This window comes from Rattus rattus, chromosome 6, assembly GCF_011064425.1.
Source record: "Rattus rattus isolate New Zealand chromosome 6, Rrattus_CSIRO_v1, whole genome shotgun sequence".
Taxonomy (NCBI): Eukaryota; Metazoa; Chordata; class Mammalia; order Rodentia; family Muridae; genus Rattus; species Rattus rattus.
This window is the reverse complement of record NC_046159.1, coordinates 117102294-117122589: the sequence shown is the minus strand read 5'-3', so window position 1 is coordinate 117122589 and position 20296 is coordinate 117102294. Positions and strand designations below refer to the sequence as shown.

Here is a 20296-nt window from a genome sequence, read left to right as displayed (position 1 = left end):
TGTAAGACCATCACATATCTTTAATCAGTTCTTGTTTTCACTCCTCCTCAATAAGGAGAGGTTTTGTCTCCTTATTGAATGGTACCGAAAGATATCTTTCGTTTGTTACAAACAGGAGAAAAATGTGCTATGGCACCTATTGGTCAAAGCCAAGGATGCTGTTAAATATTGGTTAATGTTCACGACTAAGAACAAAGAAGCCCGATACAGTGATTGTGTCAAAGCTGAGAAACCCTAAGGCACTTCAGGAACAAGGTCTTTCATGATAAACTCCTGTTCTATCACATGTCAACTAAAGGATTTTAGTAATTTCTGTAGCCATCACCACCTTTTCTTAAAATATGAAGGCGTTAGACACCAACGTTAAATTCTCATGAAAGAGAGACTTTGTAATGATGCAGAACCAAGAAGAAGAGCAGAGATACTGAGAGAGAGAGAGAGAGAGAGAGAGAGAGAATGTGCAAGTATGTGTGTGTGTATGTGCAAGTGTGTGTGTGTGTGTGTGTGTGTGTGTGTGTGTGTGTGTGTGTGTGTGTGTTGGAGGGGGTGCTTATAAAGTGTGGTCTCTATTATGTGGAAATTCCCTCTTCATATTTTTAAATTTCAAGAATAGTTTAGGCATGCAGAAGGTTATGGAAATAATAAAATTTTTCCATGTAGTTTTTTCTCACCTTGCTCTAAGCTTAGTGAAATATCCAATACGGTGCACTTCTCAAAACAATAAATTACCATCAACTCAAACTGTTCACAGAGTTACAGGCAGTACTTAGGTTTTTGTATCTTTTTAAAACTGTGTCCCTTCTCTGTTCCAAGATCCAATCTAGTACCTGTGTTAGATGCACTTTCCACCTGTCTCCATAGTCTCTCCCAGTCTGGATGTTTCCCAGGCCTTTCTTCTCTTAATGGAACTAACATCTATGAAGAAAACTGGCTAAATATTTAGTAGAATGTCCCTGATTGGGTTTATTTGATGTTCTCTCACAAAATTATGGACCTTTTGTAAGAATATCACTGTGATTGTTTGAATTAGAATGGCCCACATGGACTCATATTCTTGAATACTTTGGCTCCCAGGTGTGGAAGAGCTTAAGAAAGATAAGAGGTATGGTTAACTTTTGGGCATATGTCCAGGAGAGGTATAGCTGAGTCCTCAGGTAGTGCAATGTCCAATTCTCTGAGGAACCTCCAGACTGATTTCCAGAATGGTTGTACCAGTTTGCAATCCCACCAACAATGGAGGAGTGTTCCACTTTCTCCGCATCCTCGCCAGCATCTGCTGTCACCTGAGTTTTTGATCTTAGCCATTCTGACTGGTGTGAGGTGGAATCGCAGGGTTGTTTTGATTTGCATTTCCCTGATGATTAAGGATGTTGAACATTTCTTTAGGTGTTTTTTGGTCATTTGATAATCCTCAGCTGAGAATGTTTTGTTTAGCTCTGTACCCCATTTTTAATAGGATTATTTGGCTCTCTGGAGTCTAGCTTTCTTGAGTTCTTTGTATATTTTGGATATTAGCCCTCTATCACATGTAGGATTGTAAAGATCTTTTCGCAATCTGTTGGTTGCTGTTTTGTCCTAATGACAGTGTCTTTTGCCTTACAGGAGCTTTGCAGTTTTATGAGGTCCCATTTGTCAATTCTTGATCTTAGAGCATAAGCCATTAGTGTTTTGTTCAGGAAAATTTCCCCAGTGTTCATGTGTTCGAGATTCTGCCCCCCTTTTTCTTCTATTAGTTTGAGTGTATCTGGTTTGATGTGGAGGTCCTTTATCCACTTGGACTTAAGCTTTGTACAGGGTGATAAGCATGGGTCAGTCTGCATTCTTCTACATGCTGACCTCCAGTTGAACCAGCACCATTTGTTGAAAATGCTATCTTTCTTCCATTGGATGGTTTTAGCTCCTTTGTCAAAGATCAAGTGCCCATAGGTGTGTGGGTTTATTTCTGGGTCTTCAATTCTATTCCATTGGTCTATCTGTCTGTCTCTATACCAATACCATGCAGTTTTTATCACTATTGCTCTGTAATACTGCTTGAAGTCAGGGCTGGTGATTCCCCCAAAAGTTCTTTTCTTGTTGAGTATAGTTTTCACTATCCTGGGTTTTTTGTTATTCCAGATGAATTTGCAAATTGTTCTGTCTAACTCTATGAAGAATTGGATTGGAATTTTGATGGGGATTGCATTGAATCTGTAGATTGGTAAAATGGCCATTTTTACTATATTAATCCTGCCAATCTATGAGCATGGGAGATCTTTCCATCTTCTGAGATCTTCTTCAGTTTCTTTTTTCAGAGACTTGAAGTTCTTGTCATACAGATCTTTCACTTGCTTGGTCAAGGTCACACCAAGATATTTTATATTATTTGGGACTATTGTGAAGGGTGTCATTTCCCTAATTTCTTTCTCGGCTTGTTTCTTCTTTGAGTAGAGGAAGGCTACTGATTTGTTTGAGTTAATTTTATACCCAGCCACTTTGCTGAAGTTGTTTATCAGGTTAAGTAGTTCTCTGGTGGAACTTTTGGGGTCACTTAAGTACACTATCATATCATCTGCAAATAGTGATATTTTTATTTCTTCCCTTCCAATTTGTATCCCTTTGATCTCTTTTCATTGTCTGATTGTTCTGGCTAGTACTTCGAGTACTATTTTGAATAAGTAGGGAGAGAGTGGGCAACCTTGTCTAGTCCCTGATTTTAGTGGGATTGCTTCAAGTTTCTCTCCATTTAGTTTGATGTTAGCTACTGGTTTGCTGTATATGGCTTTTACTATGTTTGGATATGGGCCTTGAATTCCTATTCTTTCCAGGACTTTTATCATGAAGTGGTGTTGAATTTTATCAAATGCTTTCTCAGCATCTAATGAAATGATCATGTGGTTCTTATCTTTGAGTTTGTTTATATAGTGGATTACATTGATGGATTTTCATATATTAAACCATCCCTGTATTCCTGGGATGAAGCTTACTTGATCATGGTGAATTATCATTTTGATGTGTTCTTATACCCAAAAGATGCTCCAACATACAACAAAGCCACATGCTTCATTATGTTCATAGCAGCCTTATTTATAATAGCCAGAAGCTGGAAAGAACCCAGATGCCCTTCATCAGAGGAATGGATTAAAAAATGTGGTACATCTACACAATGGAGTACTACTCAGCTATCAAAAACAATGACTTCATGAGATTCATAGGCAAATGGAATGAACTAGAAAATATCATCCTGAGTGAGATAATCCAATCACAGAAAAACACACTTGGTATGCGCTCACTAATAAGTGAATATTAGTCCAAAAGCTCAAATTATCCAAGATGCAATCCACAGACCACAGGAAGCTCAAGAAGAAGGATGTCCAAAATGCGGATGCTCCCACCTCTCCTTAAAAAGGGAAAAAATATCCATAGGAGGGGCTATGGAAGCAAAGTTTAGAGCAGTGACTGAAGGAACAGCCATTCAGAGCCTGCCCCACATGTGGCCCATATATATACAGCCACCAAACTAGATAAGATTGATGAAGCTAAAAAATGCATGCTGAAAAGGATGGGATATAGATCTCTCCTGAGAGACACATCCAGAGCATGTCCAATACAGAGGTCAATGCTAGCAGCAAACCACTGAAATGAGAACAGGACCCCCTTGTGGGGAATTAGAGGAAGTATTGAAAGAGTTGAAAGATCTTACACCCCCATAAGAACAACAATGCCAACCAACCAGAGCTTCCAGGGACTAAACCACTACAGAAAGACTATACATGGACTAACCTAGGGCTCCAATTGCATATGTAGCAGAGAATAGCCTTGTTGGGGCACCAGTGGAAGGAGAAGCTCTTGGTCCTGCCCATATTCCCCAGTGCAGCGGAATACGTGGGGTGGACAATAAGGGGGATGGATGGGGGGAACACCCCTATGGGGGGTGGGGAGGAAATGGGGGCTTATGGACAGGAAACCAAGAAAGGGAATAACATTTGGAATGTAAGTAAAGAAATATACCTAATAAAAAATTTTTAAAAAACAGGTGTGGTTATGCCGGGAGAAGTATGGCACTATAGGAAGGTTTTAAGGTTTCAAGCCCCATGCTAGGCCTAGTCTCACTTTCTCTGACATCTTCACTGGGGGTCTGTCTGACATTTCTCAGTGCCATGCCTGCCTGCCTGCCACCAAGCTCTTTGCCATGATGGTCACGAACTTATCCTCTCACACTGTAAGCCCTCAATAAACTATTCATTTTATAAGATCATGACATCTTACCACAGCAACTGAAAAATAACTAAGAGGGCCACAGAAGAGATAATATATTTTGTGTTTTTAAGGATCAGGAGGTACCAGCACTCCTTGGTCCTGTTTCCCTTGTTATCTGGCATAGGTAGTATCAGCTGCCTCTCTCCATGGTAGAATCAGTACATTTCCTTTGGTTTTGTAAATATTTAGAGTGTGACACTTTGAGACTGTGGAAATATTTTGCTTTTCTGTAAACTTTGGGCCAACAATTTTAATATCTAGTCAGGGACCTTATCAGTTATCAATATTATTCATTTTAATGGTCAGTTTCTATTTCTGCATTTCTTTTATAATTGTTATGTTGTAAATCTTCATAACATATCAGGGAGATTTATTTCTATCCATGTGCCAAGTCTGACTTCCTTCTATTTAAAAAGTAAATTCTCGTGTGGGAGAATTTTTGCCTTTGAGATTTTTTTCCAGTAAATTTAGAGTAATACCATTTATCACATTGGAGGCCACCACCTTCCAAGTCTTTTCCTTGCCAAATCTTTTTTTTAAGTCACTCATTCATTTGTCTGTGCACTAATTAACGCATCTGTACCTTTGTCATATCTGCAGTTACTTGACGGACATCTGTACTGAGCCCTGTTTACATACTGAGGAAATATAAATAAACAAAACAGATGTAAATCCCTGCTCTTGTGGGATTAGACTCTCAATAGGAGACAGGGAAAGGAAAGGGTAGCAAAGGTGCACAGTAGATGTCAAAAGGAACCAGGGGGAAAAACAAAGTAAAAAGAGAAAACAAAAAATTAGCTGTTGAACTTCTGATGAGTAGGCTCCATCAAAAGAGCATTGGAGCAGGGTGTGGCAATACATGCCTATGTTCCTTGCACATAGTGGGCAGAGTCAGGAGGACCTCTGAGTTTGCTAGCCAAGTCTACAGAGTGAGTTCCAGAACAAGCAGTTCTTCACAGAGAAACCCTGTCAAGCATCCCCCACACTCCCAAACAAGTGACATTTGAGTTCAGTCTGCAAGATCTTGGTGTCAGTGGCTCAGGTAAAAATTTCAGACACACAGGAAAGGAGAAATCAGCATCAGATTAAAGGAAGTAGTCTGGTTTTTGTTTGTCTGTTTTTCTTGTTTGTTTTTTATTTCGTTTTCAGTTTTTTTTAAGCATGTGTGGTGGTCTCCGTTATTTATCTATTGTTGTGAAGAGACACTATGACTAAGGCAACTTCCAAAAGAATGCATTTAGCTGGAGGCAGCTTACAGTTCCAGAGGGTGAATCCATCCATCATCATTCTGGGGAGAGCAAGGCAGCAGGAGGCAGGCTTGGTCCAGGAGCCATACATAGCTGAGAGTTTACATCTGGGAGAGCGAGACTAGGCCCGGAGTGGGCTTTTGAAATATCAAAGTCAGCTCCTGAGTGACATATCTCCTCCAACAAGGCCACACTTCCTAATAATTCCCCAACAGTCCATACACTAAGGACCTAGCATTCAAATACACGAGCGTATAGAAGCCATTCTCATTCCCGTTCTGTCTGCACGAATGTCTGCGCATCGCGTGCAAGAAGACAGAGCTGGATCCCTTAGGACTGGAGTTACAGAACCACCATGTGGGTGCTGGGCATTGAACCTGGGTCCTCTGGAAGAGAGGCCAGTTCATTTAAATACTGAACCATCTCTCCCGGCTGTCTTGTATGTTTTAAGAAAGCAAGGATCCCATATAACTGTGGGAAAGTTAGTGTAGCAGGAGAAGGTAGAAATGTTCTTGGAATGGGATCTTATATGTGACCTGGGGACCCTTTTAATGACTGAAAATTTTTGTCCTCGGTGAAGTGGTGGGTTGATGGAGGATTTTGAGTAGAGGGCCAACAGGAATCTCATTACAGTTTTACCAACTCTCCTCCGGCAGCTATATTAAAGTAAACACTTGGGAAGTGATGAGCCAATGAAGGAAGCCAGTTTCTGAAATGATTCACTAGGATGAGGGTGAATTGGACTAGCTGGGAGGAAAGCGGGGTGTTGATAGAAATGAGAGATAACAGGGGTCTATCATGACTGCCCTCTGAAAGACCCAACAAGCAGCTGAAGGAGTCAGATGCAGATACTTACACCCAACCAATGGACAGAGCTGCTGACCCTTGTGGTTGAATTAGGGAAAAACTGGAAGAAGCTGAGGAGGAAGGCGACCCTACAGGAAGGCCAGGAGTCTCCACTAATGTGGACCCCAGAGATTTCTCAGATACTGAGCCACCAATCAGGTAGCATACACCAGTTGATATGAGCCCCCCAAACACATATACAACAGAAGACTGCCTGGTCAGGGCTCAGTCAAAGGAGATGCACCTAACCCTCAAAGAGGCCCTGGGAAGTTGGGAGGTCTGCTTGGGTTGGGGTAGGGAGTGGCGACATCTTGGAGACAGAGGTGGAAGGAGGGGGGATGAAGTCTGAACTGTAAAAAAAATCACAGAAATAAATATATAAATAAATAAATACATAAATTTATAAACGAATGAATAAATGAATGAGAGATAACAGTAGCTAACTCTTGTGAGGTTTTACTGTGCACCAATCGCATCCTGAGCATTCCCGTCTACATTGGTGCTCTCTCTTTACAGCAGAGGGGACAGTAGCACACTGAGGCTGTCAGTTCTCTAAGGCCTCTTAGTAATAAAAGAACTAATAAGGACCCACACTCAGGAAGTCTGATTTCAAATGCCTGTTTTCTCAGAAAACCTTTCAAATCAAGTCCTCAAGCACTGTTCTGACTGCGTAACCCAATGAGAATTCTGAAAGAAAACACGGATTGACTCCACTTGGAAAGAAAAAGTAATCCGAAGCCTTATGAGCCGTGACTTATGTACGCCACGTATTCGAGACAGAATTGCTTTCACGTGTGTTGGGGTTGTTGCGAACTTGTCAACCACTTTGGCGTGAAGGAGGGCACCTGAGTAGATTAGGATTATGAATTAAAACTGCAATTTCAGTAGTTGGTGAAAATAATCACGAGATTTTTGAGCAACCAGACAATGAATGAATGAGTGAGTGAATGGCCTGAAGTGTAGAAACATGGATTTAAGGGGGGGTCTATCCATGAGACTCCGTGAAGGGAGGCCACTGTGTGATGTAACTCGGCAGTTTTTAACTGGAGTTCTTCTCATCGCGCGTAGCTGGGTGCTAGTGTTACAGAAGCAATGGAGCTCATTCCCAGCTTCGAATGTTTGTGGGATTAGCAGTCACTGAGATCAGATGCTGATTTCAGTGTTTGCAGCACTGGGAAGTTTTGCCATGGCCCTTACCGCAAAGCACGCAGGGCATTTCCTTGTTACTCTCATGGAATGATGATAGTGTCTGGAAGACAGAAGAGAAAGACATTTCTTTCTTTCACTAGCTGGGACTCCTAGTTTTGTTCTACTTTTGGTTTTGGTTTTGGTTTTCTGACACTAGTTATTTTCATCGCTGATGACCTTGAGTAGCCTTCGGAGAAGGTCTAAACCCTGACAGAATAAGAGGCATGATCGTCTCTGTCAATAGAACAGCAGAAAGAATATTCTGTAATCCCCAGTGCAGTGTTCTTGTTACTCTTCATTGTGCAATGACCAGAAAAAAATATTTCCCATCTAATTCTTTTATTTTTAAGGAGTCCCAGTTTAAATGTTCATGCTCTTTAATTAGATAACAATGTTGCAAGGGCTTTATTTTTCTAACTTTACATGTTTCATATAATGGCTTTACTTTTATTTGAATGAAAAATGCCTCAAAAGAAGTCAGACCTTTGACTCTTTCTTTTGCTTGTGTTTGTGTGTGTGCGTGTGTGCACATGCACATGAGTGTATGTGTGTGTATCTGTGTGCGTGCAAGTTATCATGTTTGTGTACATGTATCTGTGCATGCCTTTGGAGACCTGAAGTAGAAGTTTGGTGTCTTTCTCAGTAGCTCTCAGTTTTATTTATTGTGAAAAGTCATTTTCTGAATCCAGAGTTCTCTAATTCCAGATAGTCTAGCTGGCCATCTTGCCTCAGGAACGGGTCTCTGCATGCCCAGTGCTGAGATTACAGGAAGGCTGCCACATCGGCATGGCCTTTGGCATGGGGGTTAGGGATCTGACCGCTGCTTATCTATTGAGTCACTCCCCAGGCCTGGCTTTTACATTTGCTTATGATAATTTGCATTAGAAACAATTCAGGCACATGAATTACAGAGTAAATTTATAGAGACATACTTGCTATTTGAAATCTTTTAAAAATACACATTTCTGTCTTCTCAATTGTATCTTTAAGAACTATTTCAGTAGTGAATGGCTTTACCGTTTTACATATACTTTCTCATTTGTGAAATGTTTTTCATGCTAAGGAAAGAAAAAAGCAGTCATTTCTCACCTCCCCTCTCTCTATATATGCAAAATATATGTACAGGGAGCATTTAACCTCATACAAGATATAGACACATATACCCACACATTAACATGCATACACATAGACACATATATGTGCATGTCTGCACACAAATACCCACAAGCAAGAGCAAAAGTCTTATTAAGAATGAGTTTTAAGTGATAATGGTATTAATTCTAGCAAACATAATATCTACTTTGTGATGTTGATATTGGTGGTAGACATGTACGAAAGGGAGCACTGGGGTATATGAGAGACTTCTTTTACTTCTGCTCTAGTTTTTAGTGAACCCAAAACTGTTATTTAAAAAAAATAATGGTTATTAACTGGTTGAGGTATATTTCCATCAGCAGCGCACTTAAGTTGGAGAATCAGTGTGACCCCTTGAGCCCACGTATAAGTGTCTGGTATAGTGGCATGCCCTTGATAGTCAACTGGTTAAGACTAATTGGTGAACTATTGGCCAATGAGATACCTTGTATCAAAGAAGGTGAATGGCATCAAGTTAGCTCTTTTACCTCCACATACATGGACGTACATGTGCATGTGCACTGTTCCTCCCACTAACATCTGCCCACACATGAATACATACACACACACACACATACACACACACAGTAAAATATAATTAAAAAGTAAATGTTATTAAGAGAGTTGTTGCAGTGTTATACTGGAGAAGCTTATCATTTAAGTTAGTTAACTCAGATAAAACTCCTTGGGCAATATTCCAGTTGGTAATGATGCAAGTCTTCCATGTTTTGTAATACACATTAGAACAAAATTCACGTGAATGCGAGAGAGCATTGTAAGCTTCAGCAGTCAAATATGTGATGGAATTGATTTGCAACAACTGTGTGGTACATGGTGTGCTAATGGTTCACTTCCTTTGCTGAGTTGGCCAGTTTCAACTCTCAGTTTTGTGTTCATGTCCAGAGGAGAAGGGACATGGCATTTCGGTGTTGTGTGTCATCACAGTCACATGTCCCCAGAGTTACGTTGGTTGCAAGTGTGAATGCCGAAGCCACTCTCTGGAGGATGCACTGAAGGGGAATCCTTAGGTGGGCGAGAGCAGGATAAGCCAGAACTGCACCGTGGAACTTGCCTTGACTTCACTTGCCTTTGGGGACTGTGGTCTTTGCATGCAGTCTTTGTGATACGTTAGTTCGTGAGAAGTCACCGCTCTGAGAAGACACATCACTCTCTGTCTGCAATCTGTGCTAGTGTACTCTGCCTTTGTAGTGGACCCACTCGTTCTTGGGACCCACTTGTGCAGTTATAGTGTCCTTTGGATCTGGGAGTCTTCCGTTGCCTCCTAATAGGGCAGGAGGAGAAGACAGAGCCAGGGTTCTAAGCGTCCACAGTAACCACCCATGCGCTCTGAGACCTTTAGAAGGTTGGAATGGACATGGGCTCGTCCATGATCCTTAATGATGCTTCTCTAGTGGGTTTTCACTTTCTGGTTCCTCCCTTCACCAAACACTCTATTAAAGTTGTTAGCAACTGAATGATTTTTGCCTTGCATAAGGAAAAATGTCTCCGTTTATTGCCGTTTGAATCTCTGCACACTCTCACAAAGATGCTGCATGTGCAACTTAGAACAAAAAAATAAGTAAATAAAAGCGAAAATTTCTCTTAGAGATTCTTCATGCTTTTGCAGTCCCCTGCCTGTTCCTCCAGCTTGTCTTAAGAATTCTGAAGTGCTGAGTCAGAGACTTAGGAAAGCTGTCCTAACTTAGTCTCTAGACTTACCCGTTTTGAATTTGAGAAGCGTAGACAGCCCTATAACTGTAAGTGTTCCACACTGCCAGCTTTCCCTGGATTTCTAGAGCAAAACACATGGTAGACTTGCGCATCCCCATAGACTCTGCCCAGATCGCAGTGTTTAGGAAGGAAAGCCACCATGCATAGGCACAGCGTAGGTCTGCTTACAGGACCCGGACTGGGGCTTGTTCTCCCTGGAGCTATACTTAGGCAACAGAGAGTCTGCTGAGTAAATGAGTAAGTTAATACAATTCCAAGTGTCAGGGAAGATTTAATCAGACTGGGTCAAAGCACTTTAAGTGATTCATTAGGAAAAAGCTACATCTTATTATAGAATTGATCAAAGTGCGACTTAGATACCCAAGGCCCTACATACTTTATTGTACAAGTGGAGAAATTGAGAACAAACAAGCAAACCAGGCTCGAGGTTAGGGTTCTGTCAAGTGCAGAATTAGTACTGCAGCCAGGCCTTTTCCCCTGTTTTCTCCAACACAGTTGAGTTTTGTCTAGTCACGCCATCAGGATGTGTTGAAGAAACTCTAATACTTTATTGGGAGAGAGGGAGTTAGTTTGAAAATAATCAATAATGCCTCAAGAATAAATCTGATCTTCGAGCAAATTTAAATAGATTCCTCTCTCTCTCTTCTCTCTCTCTCTCTCTCTCTCTCTCTCTCTCTCTCTCTCTGTCTCTGTCTCTCTCTCTCTCTCTCTCTGTCTTTCTCTCTCTTTCTCTCTCTCTCTCTCTCTCTCTCTCTCTCTCTCTCTCTTTCACAAGGTTTAACCATATTTGGTTTTGGTTTGGGGATGTAGTTGATGTAGGTAATTAATCAAACCGTAAATTTACAAGAGGAGAGGGTGAAACTTGTTGGAATAGGTGCTCTTCTTAAAATGGTTGAAACAACAATGGCCTTCATTATGGAGTAAAGATGAAGTAAAGACTGTGTGTGAGGTAATGGGACTGGCCAGGCATGGACTGAAACTTTGAGTGGCCCAGGTCACCATGGCCTCTGGAACTCCATTGTGTGGCTTTCTAGTCTCTTAGCAGTATTTTTGCCATGTGCAACTGTGAAGCTATGTCACTGTACTTGGCATAAGTATGTCTTTTTATATCTAGCACATATGATGGTTTTGAAATAAAAAGGTTTCCCGAGTTATTCCCAAATATTTTGAAGCTGTATGAGGGCCATTTTTTTATTTTATGTAATCAAAGCAGCTAATTTGTCATTCTCGATTCAAGAGTTCACTTAAAGATTTTTTTTTTAACTGTGGATGTGAATACAGCAGATGATGATTAATATCTACCACTATCTATATATTTATGTATGTATCTGTGTACCTATGTATCTATCAATCTATTTATATCTATGTCTCTCTTTTTCTATCTATCTATCTATCTATCTATCTATCTATCTATCTATCTATCTATCTACCTACCTACCTATCATCTATCTTTTTCTTTGGTGTTGTCATTCGTGAACACCTAAATCACTAAAATCTTTTCATTCTTTCAGGTGAATGTGTTACCAGAAATACAGCCTCAGCTTTGCAGAAAAGAAGGCTTGTGTGAAATAATCAGAAGATTTCCAGGTAATCTTTAGTTTGCTTCTTTATGCATGAGGTGTCTGACATCCGTAGGCTACTGTACATAAATAGCAATTAACAAGGCCTCATTGCAGCATCTCCAACACCCCTTCTATCAACCCCATCCCCAACATCGCCCCTAATGCCCAAGCGTTGGCAATAGGAAGGCCCTGATAATATCTCATATTAGCACAACGGGCACTTTGTCTTTGGGTTTTTCCCTCTGAGCTCTTAGGCATCTGTTTTTATTTGTCTTATCTGCTTCTACTTGAAGTAATTCTGCCGTAATTTAAAAATATTTTTTGTGGTGGTTCCTAGTTATCCATCACTTGAAGTTTTACCAGGATTTATGATTGCGTCATTGTGCTAGGATTTGTTTGGTTCTGACTTTTGATTGGTCCACTTGACACAGGCCAGGGTCAACAGGAAAAAGGGAAAGTTAAACTGAGGGGGAAAAAATTTCCATCAGAGTGGCCTGTAGGCAAAAATGTGGTGCCTTTTCTTCCTTAACATTTGATGTGACCCAGACCACTGTTAGCTAGTGCCAGCATGGGCTAAGTGGTTCTGGTTTATATAAGAAAGTAGACTGAACACAGACAGCAAGCCAGTAAGAAGCACGCCTCTGTGGCCTCTGCTTCAGTCCCCTCCTTCAGTTCTTGCCCTGACTTCCCTGTAGCTGTGAGGCAAAACAAACATTCTCCTCTCGAGTTGCTTTTGGTCATTGTGTCTTATCACAGCGATAGAGGCAAACTAGAGCAGTTATTCTGTTGAAAAAAAATTTGTTTTTTTTCCCTCTCTAAAATCTTCAAAGTGGGTTTAAGGCAGGGCACTCAACGAAGACATTACATCTTGACTGTATCAGGAATTTGGGAGAAAAATCACTACCTCCAGTTTCTGCACAGTTGCCCCAGAGAAAAAGACATCAGAAGGGAAGTGGGCCACTAGAGATGAAATAAGTCTTCACAGATAAAATTATAGCCTACTTCAGCGCTCAGTGGTGAGAGTACCTCAGATTTCTTCTTTAATACCCATTAATGCTTGTGCCCTTAGGAGGTGTTTTACCACGTAATTAAAATTTAGATCTGCATGACTTCGTTTCTGCATTTATTAATTTATGACTGAATCAGAAAACATGGCGTACTGTCACCCATTGGCTTCTCCATGGATTGAGATTCTGCCTCCCAGCCAAACATCAGCCACGGGCGTGTCCTGATGTACTGACAGCAGTCTCCTCTCTCTAATTCACTTACTTGAAATTAAAATTTAAACGAATCAGTAATCTTTCTTTAGATTTAAGACAGATTTCTAAAATAAATAGTGCGTGAATTTTTCCTGTTTGTGTTGTTTCATAGCACACTTAAGGCTGACTCGTACACCCTAGTTCTTTAATTTTATTCCTTTCAGCTAAAGCCTGGTTCGCTCAGCCTGGCCTCAAACACTCTGGGTAGCCAGGACTGGCCTTGAATTTCTGATTCCGCTGCTTCTAACTCCAACGTGCTTAAGGTTGGAGGTGAATGCCATCACCGCTGACTGGAAATCCCCTTCCCACCGCACTTCTCCTGCAGGGACGGGGACTTGAACCAGAGCCTTGTGCGTGCTAAGAAAGCATTTGACCACTTAGCTATAGATGTCGATAGCTTACGATTTTATGACGCTATAATGTGGGTCTGTGGAGACGACTCAGTCAGTAAATTGTTTGTCCTGTAAGCACGAAGACCTGAGTTTGAGCCCCAATAGCAAGGTCTTAACAATTCAGTAAGCCCCAGGTACAATCACAGACTGTCTCAAAAGCTAGGGTAGAGACGGATGACGGAGGACACTTGAGGTTGCCCTCTGTCCTCCATACACAGGTGCACATGCATGCGCCCACCCCTGTGCAGACATATAAACGCCGAAATAATAGAATAATAGACAAAGAAGATAATGCTCTTCCGGGCTGAGTAAAAGCAACATTTCCACTACTAAATATTAATAAATCCCAGAGTCCCTTCTGATAAGATAATCCCCACCACCAAATTGTCTGCATTTTGAACAGAGCTTACAGGTTTTAAAGCAGTTTTTGTTTTTTGTTCTGTTTCCTGCTGTAATTTATATGTAAGAATGTTTGATTCAGAACAAAAGCCTTTAGTGTCATGGAAAACAGAGGGCAGTACAGCAGTGAAATTCGAGCAGCCTCCGTAGTATGAAGTATGCATGCACACACACACACACGCACACACAGACACATACAGACACATAACCAAACACATATACACACACACACTCACACACACATACACACAAACTCACATACACATATACGCACAGACTCACACACATATACACACACACACCTCCCACACACATACACACACACATACACACACTCACACACACATACACACATATACACGCATACACACACATACACACATACATATATACATATATATACACACACATGCACATACATGTATGTATTCCTCAAGAAAGTCTGATATGTTACTTTTTTCCTTGCTTCTATAGAATTAGGAAGCTTTTTCTGCCTTTTTCAGTTTGGAAATCAGTTTACTCTGAAGAACATGACCAATTCCAGAAATATTTAACCCTTTTTGCTCTCTCTCTCTCTATCTTTCTTATATGCTAATTTTCTATTTATCTCTGTGAGTAACAATACAGTTTTGTGGGATAACTTCTCCTACCACGTTATCTTTCTCGAACGGAAGGTAATTTTCTTAAGTGTCTTGCTTTAAAAATAACGTACCTACAGCAGACATTTCTGATTAGAATGTCATGAACAGTAGCTTTTGTCGTAATCTTTTTCTATGAATACACAAAACATAGTATAAACTTGTTCACAAAGTGGAACTAATTGGTTTACTGTGAATATTGAATTTTTAGTAGCAGACTTGGTAAATAACTGTAGTACTGTAGTGTACGGGATCATTCAAGGGGTGAGGCGGGCTGAGGACAGTGATGTTTCTATCTCTAATCCCTGGACCCAGCAGAAAAGACAAGATTGTGACGTCCAGGCCAACTGGGTTCCACATCAACACACTGTCTCAAGAGAAATCCAGGGAAATACGATAACACGTATGAAACATTTACCCTCTGCTGAGCCAGCTGGGTTTCGGGGGACAGCATCAAACCTAAGGGACACATAGAGTGGGTCACAAACAAAATGAATAAACTCGTACAAGGTGGAGGAGGGGAGAAAGACAGATTTGTACGGGAGAAGGGTTTGCCAGAATGGTAAGGAGGTTGGTGAGGAGAGTGGTTGGTATATATTACATACGTGAAAAGATCACGAGAATAAGATGGTGCCTATGAAATATTTAGCATGGTGCTCGCAATAGAACAGAGCTCATTAAGCGACTATAATTTTTGGAGGGAAAACAAACATAGAAAAACAAAATTAAACATAATGCTATGTAAGAGAGGTATTTTTATTTAAGGTCAAAATAGCCTGTACTGTTTTAGACCATGTTTTACTTAGAGGCTAATAAAAGTTTAAAATTAGAGTCTTTCAGCTCTGTCTTTAGTTAGCAATGTGAATTACTTCATTTTGTGGGATTTTTTTTTTTGGTTTTGCTTTTGTTTTTAAATCTATGAGTATAGATTATAAGGCCTATAGGCCTATTTCATAATTTAGTTTTTAAAATCAGGTGGAATATATATATATATATAAGCTTTCTCATGTATATATACTGATTTAAAAAGTAAATCTAGCTGTATATTATATCTAATACATATGCTTAATAGTGGCTGGACTATTCTATTTCTGAAAACTGGAGCAACAACCTCACATTATTTAAATTTCTTTCTCTTCTTATGATTGATTATGACAAGAATTTTATGTTTCTCTGAAAAACTGTGATAGGTGTGAAATTTGCCCTACTTCACAGCTCACAAGGCACCTGCCACACTTTTCTGGATCGTGTCGGATGCTATAAAATGCCTAATCAGAAACAAATGGAGTTGGTATTTGCAGCGTTAATGGTAGTTAGCACTGCCCAGCATTTGAGCCTCCTCACCAAACCCTATTCACCGCGAATGGCCAGGTGACACCTATAAATGCCCTGGTTTGCATCAGGAGAGGAACTTTGGACTTTGTAGATTTCCTGACAGGCGATGAGCTCGATTGGTGGAGTGGTAGCTTACAAGCATGAAGCTTAGGTTTAGTCCCTGGCACTACATAAACACAGGCATAGTGGTACTTGCCTGTAATCCCAGAGGTGGAGGCAGGAAGCAGAAAGTTCAAGGTCATCTTTGACTATGTAAGGAATTCACCTTACATAAGGTGACCCTTACGTAAGGGTCACCTTAGACACAAAACAAAGCTTTCCCTCTTGATATCCCAGAATGAGGTGTCATTTCTATCTTCTGAGACTATTGTTTAAATAAATACCTTTTAAAAAAAGTTTGGAAGAAAATTTATATATATACATATATATACACACACATATATATATATATATGTATGTATGTATGTATGTATGTATGTGAAATGTGCCAAAATATAAAAGATGCATGGGCAAGCGTTGCCATCAGTTTCAGGGAATCCATGACAAGTTCTCACTCTACACAATCAGTGTGCAGTCCAGGGTGACTTGTGTAACATAGCTTTGCTTCTGTATATCAAGGTTGGAAGTACGCAGTAACGTTGTAAGATCCCATGATTCCACGGAGACTTGCAGTCTTAGGCTTTGTCTTCAAAAACACATCCAGATCAAGATGCCAAGAAGGGATGTACTTGGGACCCAGGCAAATGAAACAGGACAAAGTTTTGGCTGGAGCAGTAGTTTGGTCAGAGATAAGGACTAAAGCTCACACATTGTGTCTCTTCCCCAGCCAGTGCGTACCTGACCTTAGACTTGTGACTCACTTGGGAGGACATACACCCATGGAAAGTTTTCTGGCTAGTGAAGAGATTTATTTTTGTCTTGCCATTTAATACTTTGCCTTTTGTGGGGGGAAAGTTTTTATAGTATTTGCTTGGCTCAAACTTGTTGTCTGTGCTTTTTATGACATTTCCTTTTTTTTTTTTTTTTTTTTTTGGATAGGAAGAATTGCTTTCCCATATTTGCACTACAAAAACATTAACCTAAGAGGGCTGTTCCGCGGGATCGGGGTTGTTTTTGTTCTTAGTGTAGCAACGCCATCCAAGGAACCCTGGTTCGGAGTGTGCCAAGGTTTTTGTTTTGTTTTGAGTATTATTCGTTCTTTCAAGTAGTTTTATCTTAGGTCTAAGCCCTGGCTTTTGTAAGGAATTTTAAAAGGAGACCAAGATGTCCACTCAGAGACAACACTTGGATCATTTTAGGACCCACATCCTCATTGCTTTTTAGTAACTTTACCAAAAGAGATAATAGAAAAGAAAAGAAAGGAAGGTAAACTATAATAAATACATTGATTACGTGCAAACAAGATGCAGCTTTTTAAAAATTCTAATTATTAGTTACGAGATAAAAAAATCTATCATTTGTATAACATAATTGAAGTTAGTTTTTAATATTGACTCATGATATATATGTACGAAGTATACTCCAGGTCTAATATTTCCGAGGTTTGCTAGTTCTTGAATCCTGACACTTTTCTTTGTGTTTTCTGTGAGTTTCCTTATGCTTTTTTCACTCCAAAACCCTTGCATTCTATGTTACCCCGGATTACACTCCTGACACAAGACACTTCCCCTTAAGTACCAATATCACTTCTTGAGTATGACTTGAGCAAAATGAGAGCAGAAAGTAGGCTGATGGAAACAGGTCATACTCAACTACACCCTTACTCCAGGTAGAGTCTTGTAGCGTGTAATTATTAAAACCCACTCCACACTAAGTTTGGCTATGAGCCGGCACCTTGGTCTCACTACCCCATGGGGAGCCATGAGCAGCGGTCTCCACAGGTTCCATTGGTTAGCTGCTTCTAAAACACTCATAGCTTCCCAGGCCATCCTACCCCTGCAGCTAGCCTGCTGAGACTGGCTGCCTCTGGCTCTAAACCCCTAGTCCCCTATAATGAAAACTCCTGAGGCTTGTAATTTACCAGCCAGATTCATAACAGTAAATCCTCAACTCCCCAAATGCCCACACGAAGAACTCAAAGCTCAATTAATGTTGATACAAGCTGCATACCTAGATTGGACAAATGTGCCCTACATTATTCTATTGTCCTTCTACGACATCCATAGCTACCTGTGGCTATTTCAGGTCACATGGATCTGGTTCATCTTCTTCCTCCAACTTCTCCCTGTCTGTCTCTGTCTCCTTTTCCACTGCTCAATCACAGACTCTAGCCTTATACGGCTAATTAAGATTCCACCTGACTTCACCTGGGTACAGACAGAGTCTCTTAGCTATATTTGCATTTTTATAAAAGACGTTCACAAACTCGGTGAATGTCCATTTGGAAGAACCTCTGGAAGTCCCTTGGAATTCCCACTCAGTATCTCCCTGGCCACCCATCTTCAAAGCTTGCAGGAACCATCTACGTCTTCCTTCCATTTGCTTCTCTACAAGGACTGAGGTTCCTTGAAGACAGAACCATACTTCAGTACTAAACTTTAGTACAAGATCATCATCCCTAGTATGGATGAGTTGACTCATCTTTATCGTTAACCTGACAGGAGGTCTGTGAGGATGTTCTAAGGAAGGCTTTACTAAGTAGGCAAGATCCACTCTGTATGTGGTGTCACTGTCTTCCAGCTGGGACTCATCCTGAATGAGGAGAAGAAAGCCAAGAAGAAAGCTGGACACTAGCATTTGTCTCTTTCTGTTTCCTTACCGTGGGTGCAGTGTGACTAGTGACCTCACACTCCTGCTGTTACCCCATAGACTGTACCCTTAAACTGAAAGCCAAAGTAAACCTGTCCCTCTTAAGTTGCGTTTGTGGGGACTTTTGCAACAGCCATGGGAGAAGGCAGTAACACAACGTAACCATCACTACCATTTTGAAATGTTAAAGATTAACAAAAACAGGTTGTTAGTGGAGAGTGTTGGAGTAAGGGGAGGAGAGTCCTGCCAATCATCAGAGGGGCTTGCCGGTGCACAGACTGACTTACCCACTCATTCATTGTGATGTAAGTGTTGATCTAATGCCACAGGTCAGAAACCAAGAGCCAGAGAAGTAGGGAAGGCATCTCATCCCTTGAGGTTGCAGCCATTTTTAATAAGACATTTGCAGCTACAGAATAACTTGAGAAGTCTTCGATTTCTATCCACGTGTACGCTGGAGAGCTATAAACAAATCTTATGCAGCAGAAGAAGGTCTTCCTACTTCACTGCTCTGAAAAAGCAAAAACAAACACAACAACAACAACAACAACAACAACGAAAACTAAACAGACAAATCGAGTCCTTTCTCAGGTTCTTGGTTGGCCTTTCTGTAGGCAAGTTGGAGATGGGTGAGCACTTCTCTCAGGCAGGCTTGCAGTTTGTCCTGTCTTCAGATGTGTTCTCATTGTTTCATTTGAGGGTGTCTAAGTGCTGACAGCCTAAGGATGGAGCGGGAAATCAATGGTGAGAAGCCTCTATTTCTCCAAGGATTCTTCTGTTCTTCTCATAGGTTAGTTCCCAGGCAGTTTCTTCATTTCAGTGATTCTGCCTTCAAGCCAGAGGAAATAAATCTGGCTAACTGTTGTGTTTCTTTTATGCATATGTCATACAAAAGAGCGTGAGGATGTGTGAGAAACAGCTACTAATCCTAGACCAGAAAGGAAGAGCCTTTGTCTGGATTGCAGTGGATTTTGGTGGATATTTTTTATTTAGCTCTAAACACTGAAAAAAAAAAAAAGAAAAAAAAGAAAAAAAAAGAAGAAGAAGAAGAAGAAGCAATACCCTAGAGTTTCAGTGGAAGAAACGTAGTTGTTTTGACTAATATTCAGACCTTTTTCTGTTTTGTTTTTTTTCTTTTATCTTTTCTTCCTTTTTCTCTGTGGCCCTAGGGATGCCTCCCTGGTCTCTCTTCCTTAGAACACCTATTCTTTATGCCTTTGTTTTACCTAGATCACACCAGAAAATACATTTTCTCTTTTCCTATGCATTACCAACACTAACTATTCCTTATATCCTTTGGGGATTTGTCATTTAGTGCAACTTTGTCAGCTACTCTGTCCTAAAAGGATTAACAGGAACACAAAGGGTTTGGTTGCTAACTAGTAAATCTAAAGTAGATCTGTGTTTAGGGACAAAATTACAAGATCTCCCCTCATCTCTTTTTGAGCAGGTGATGGCTCATATCTACTGTTGTGTGTAGTTTTGCTACCCTGCTTTAAGCTCTGTGCAGATTGCACTACCAGCCCTGCCCAAGTTCTCTCGGATCCATGAATGAAAGACACACACAGATATTAGCTTATT

At 40.6% G+C, this 20296-nt stretch overlaps 1 protein-coding gene across 1 annotated transcript in view; it reads left to right on the top strand.

Moving 5' to 3' along the window:
* The window catches only part of Cped1 (cadherin like and PC-esterase domain containing 1), a 269733-nt gene that overhangs the window by 63891 nt on the left and 185546 nt on the right, over window positions 1-20296 (top strand). The window contains exon 4 of the mRNA XM_032905260.1: window positions 11894-11969. Within this exon, the coding sequence (XP_032761151.1) occupies window positions 11894-11969 (76 nt within the window). The remainder of the gene's footprint in view (window positions 1-11893; window positions 11970-20296) is intronic.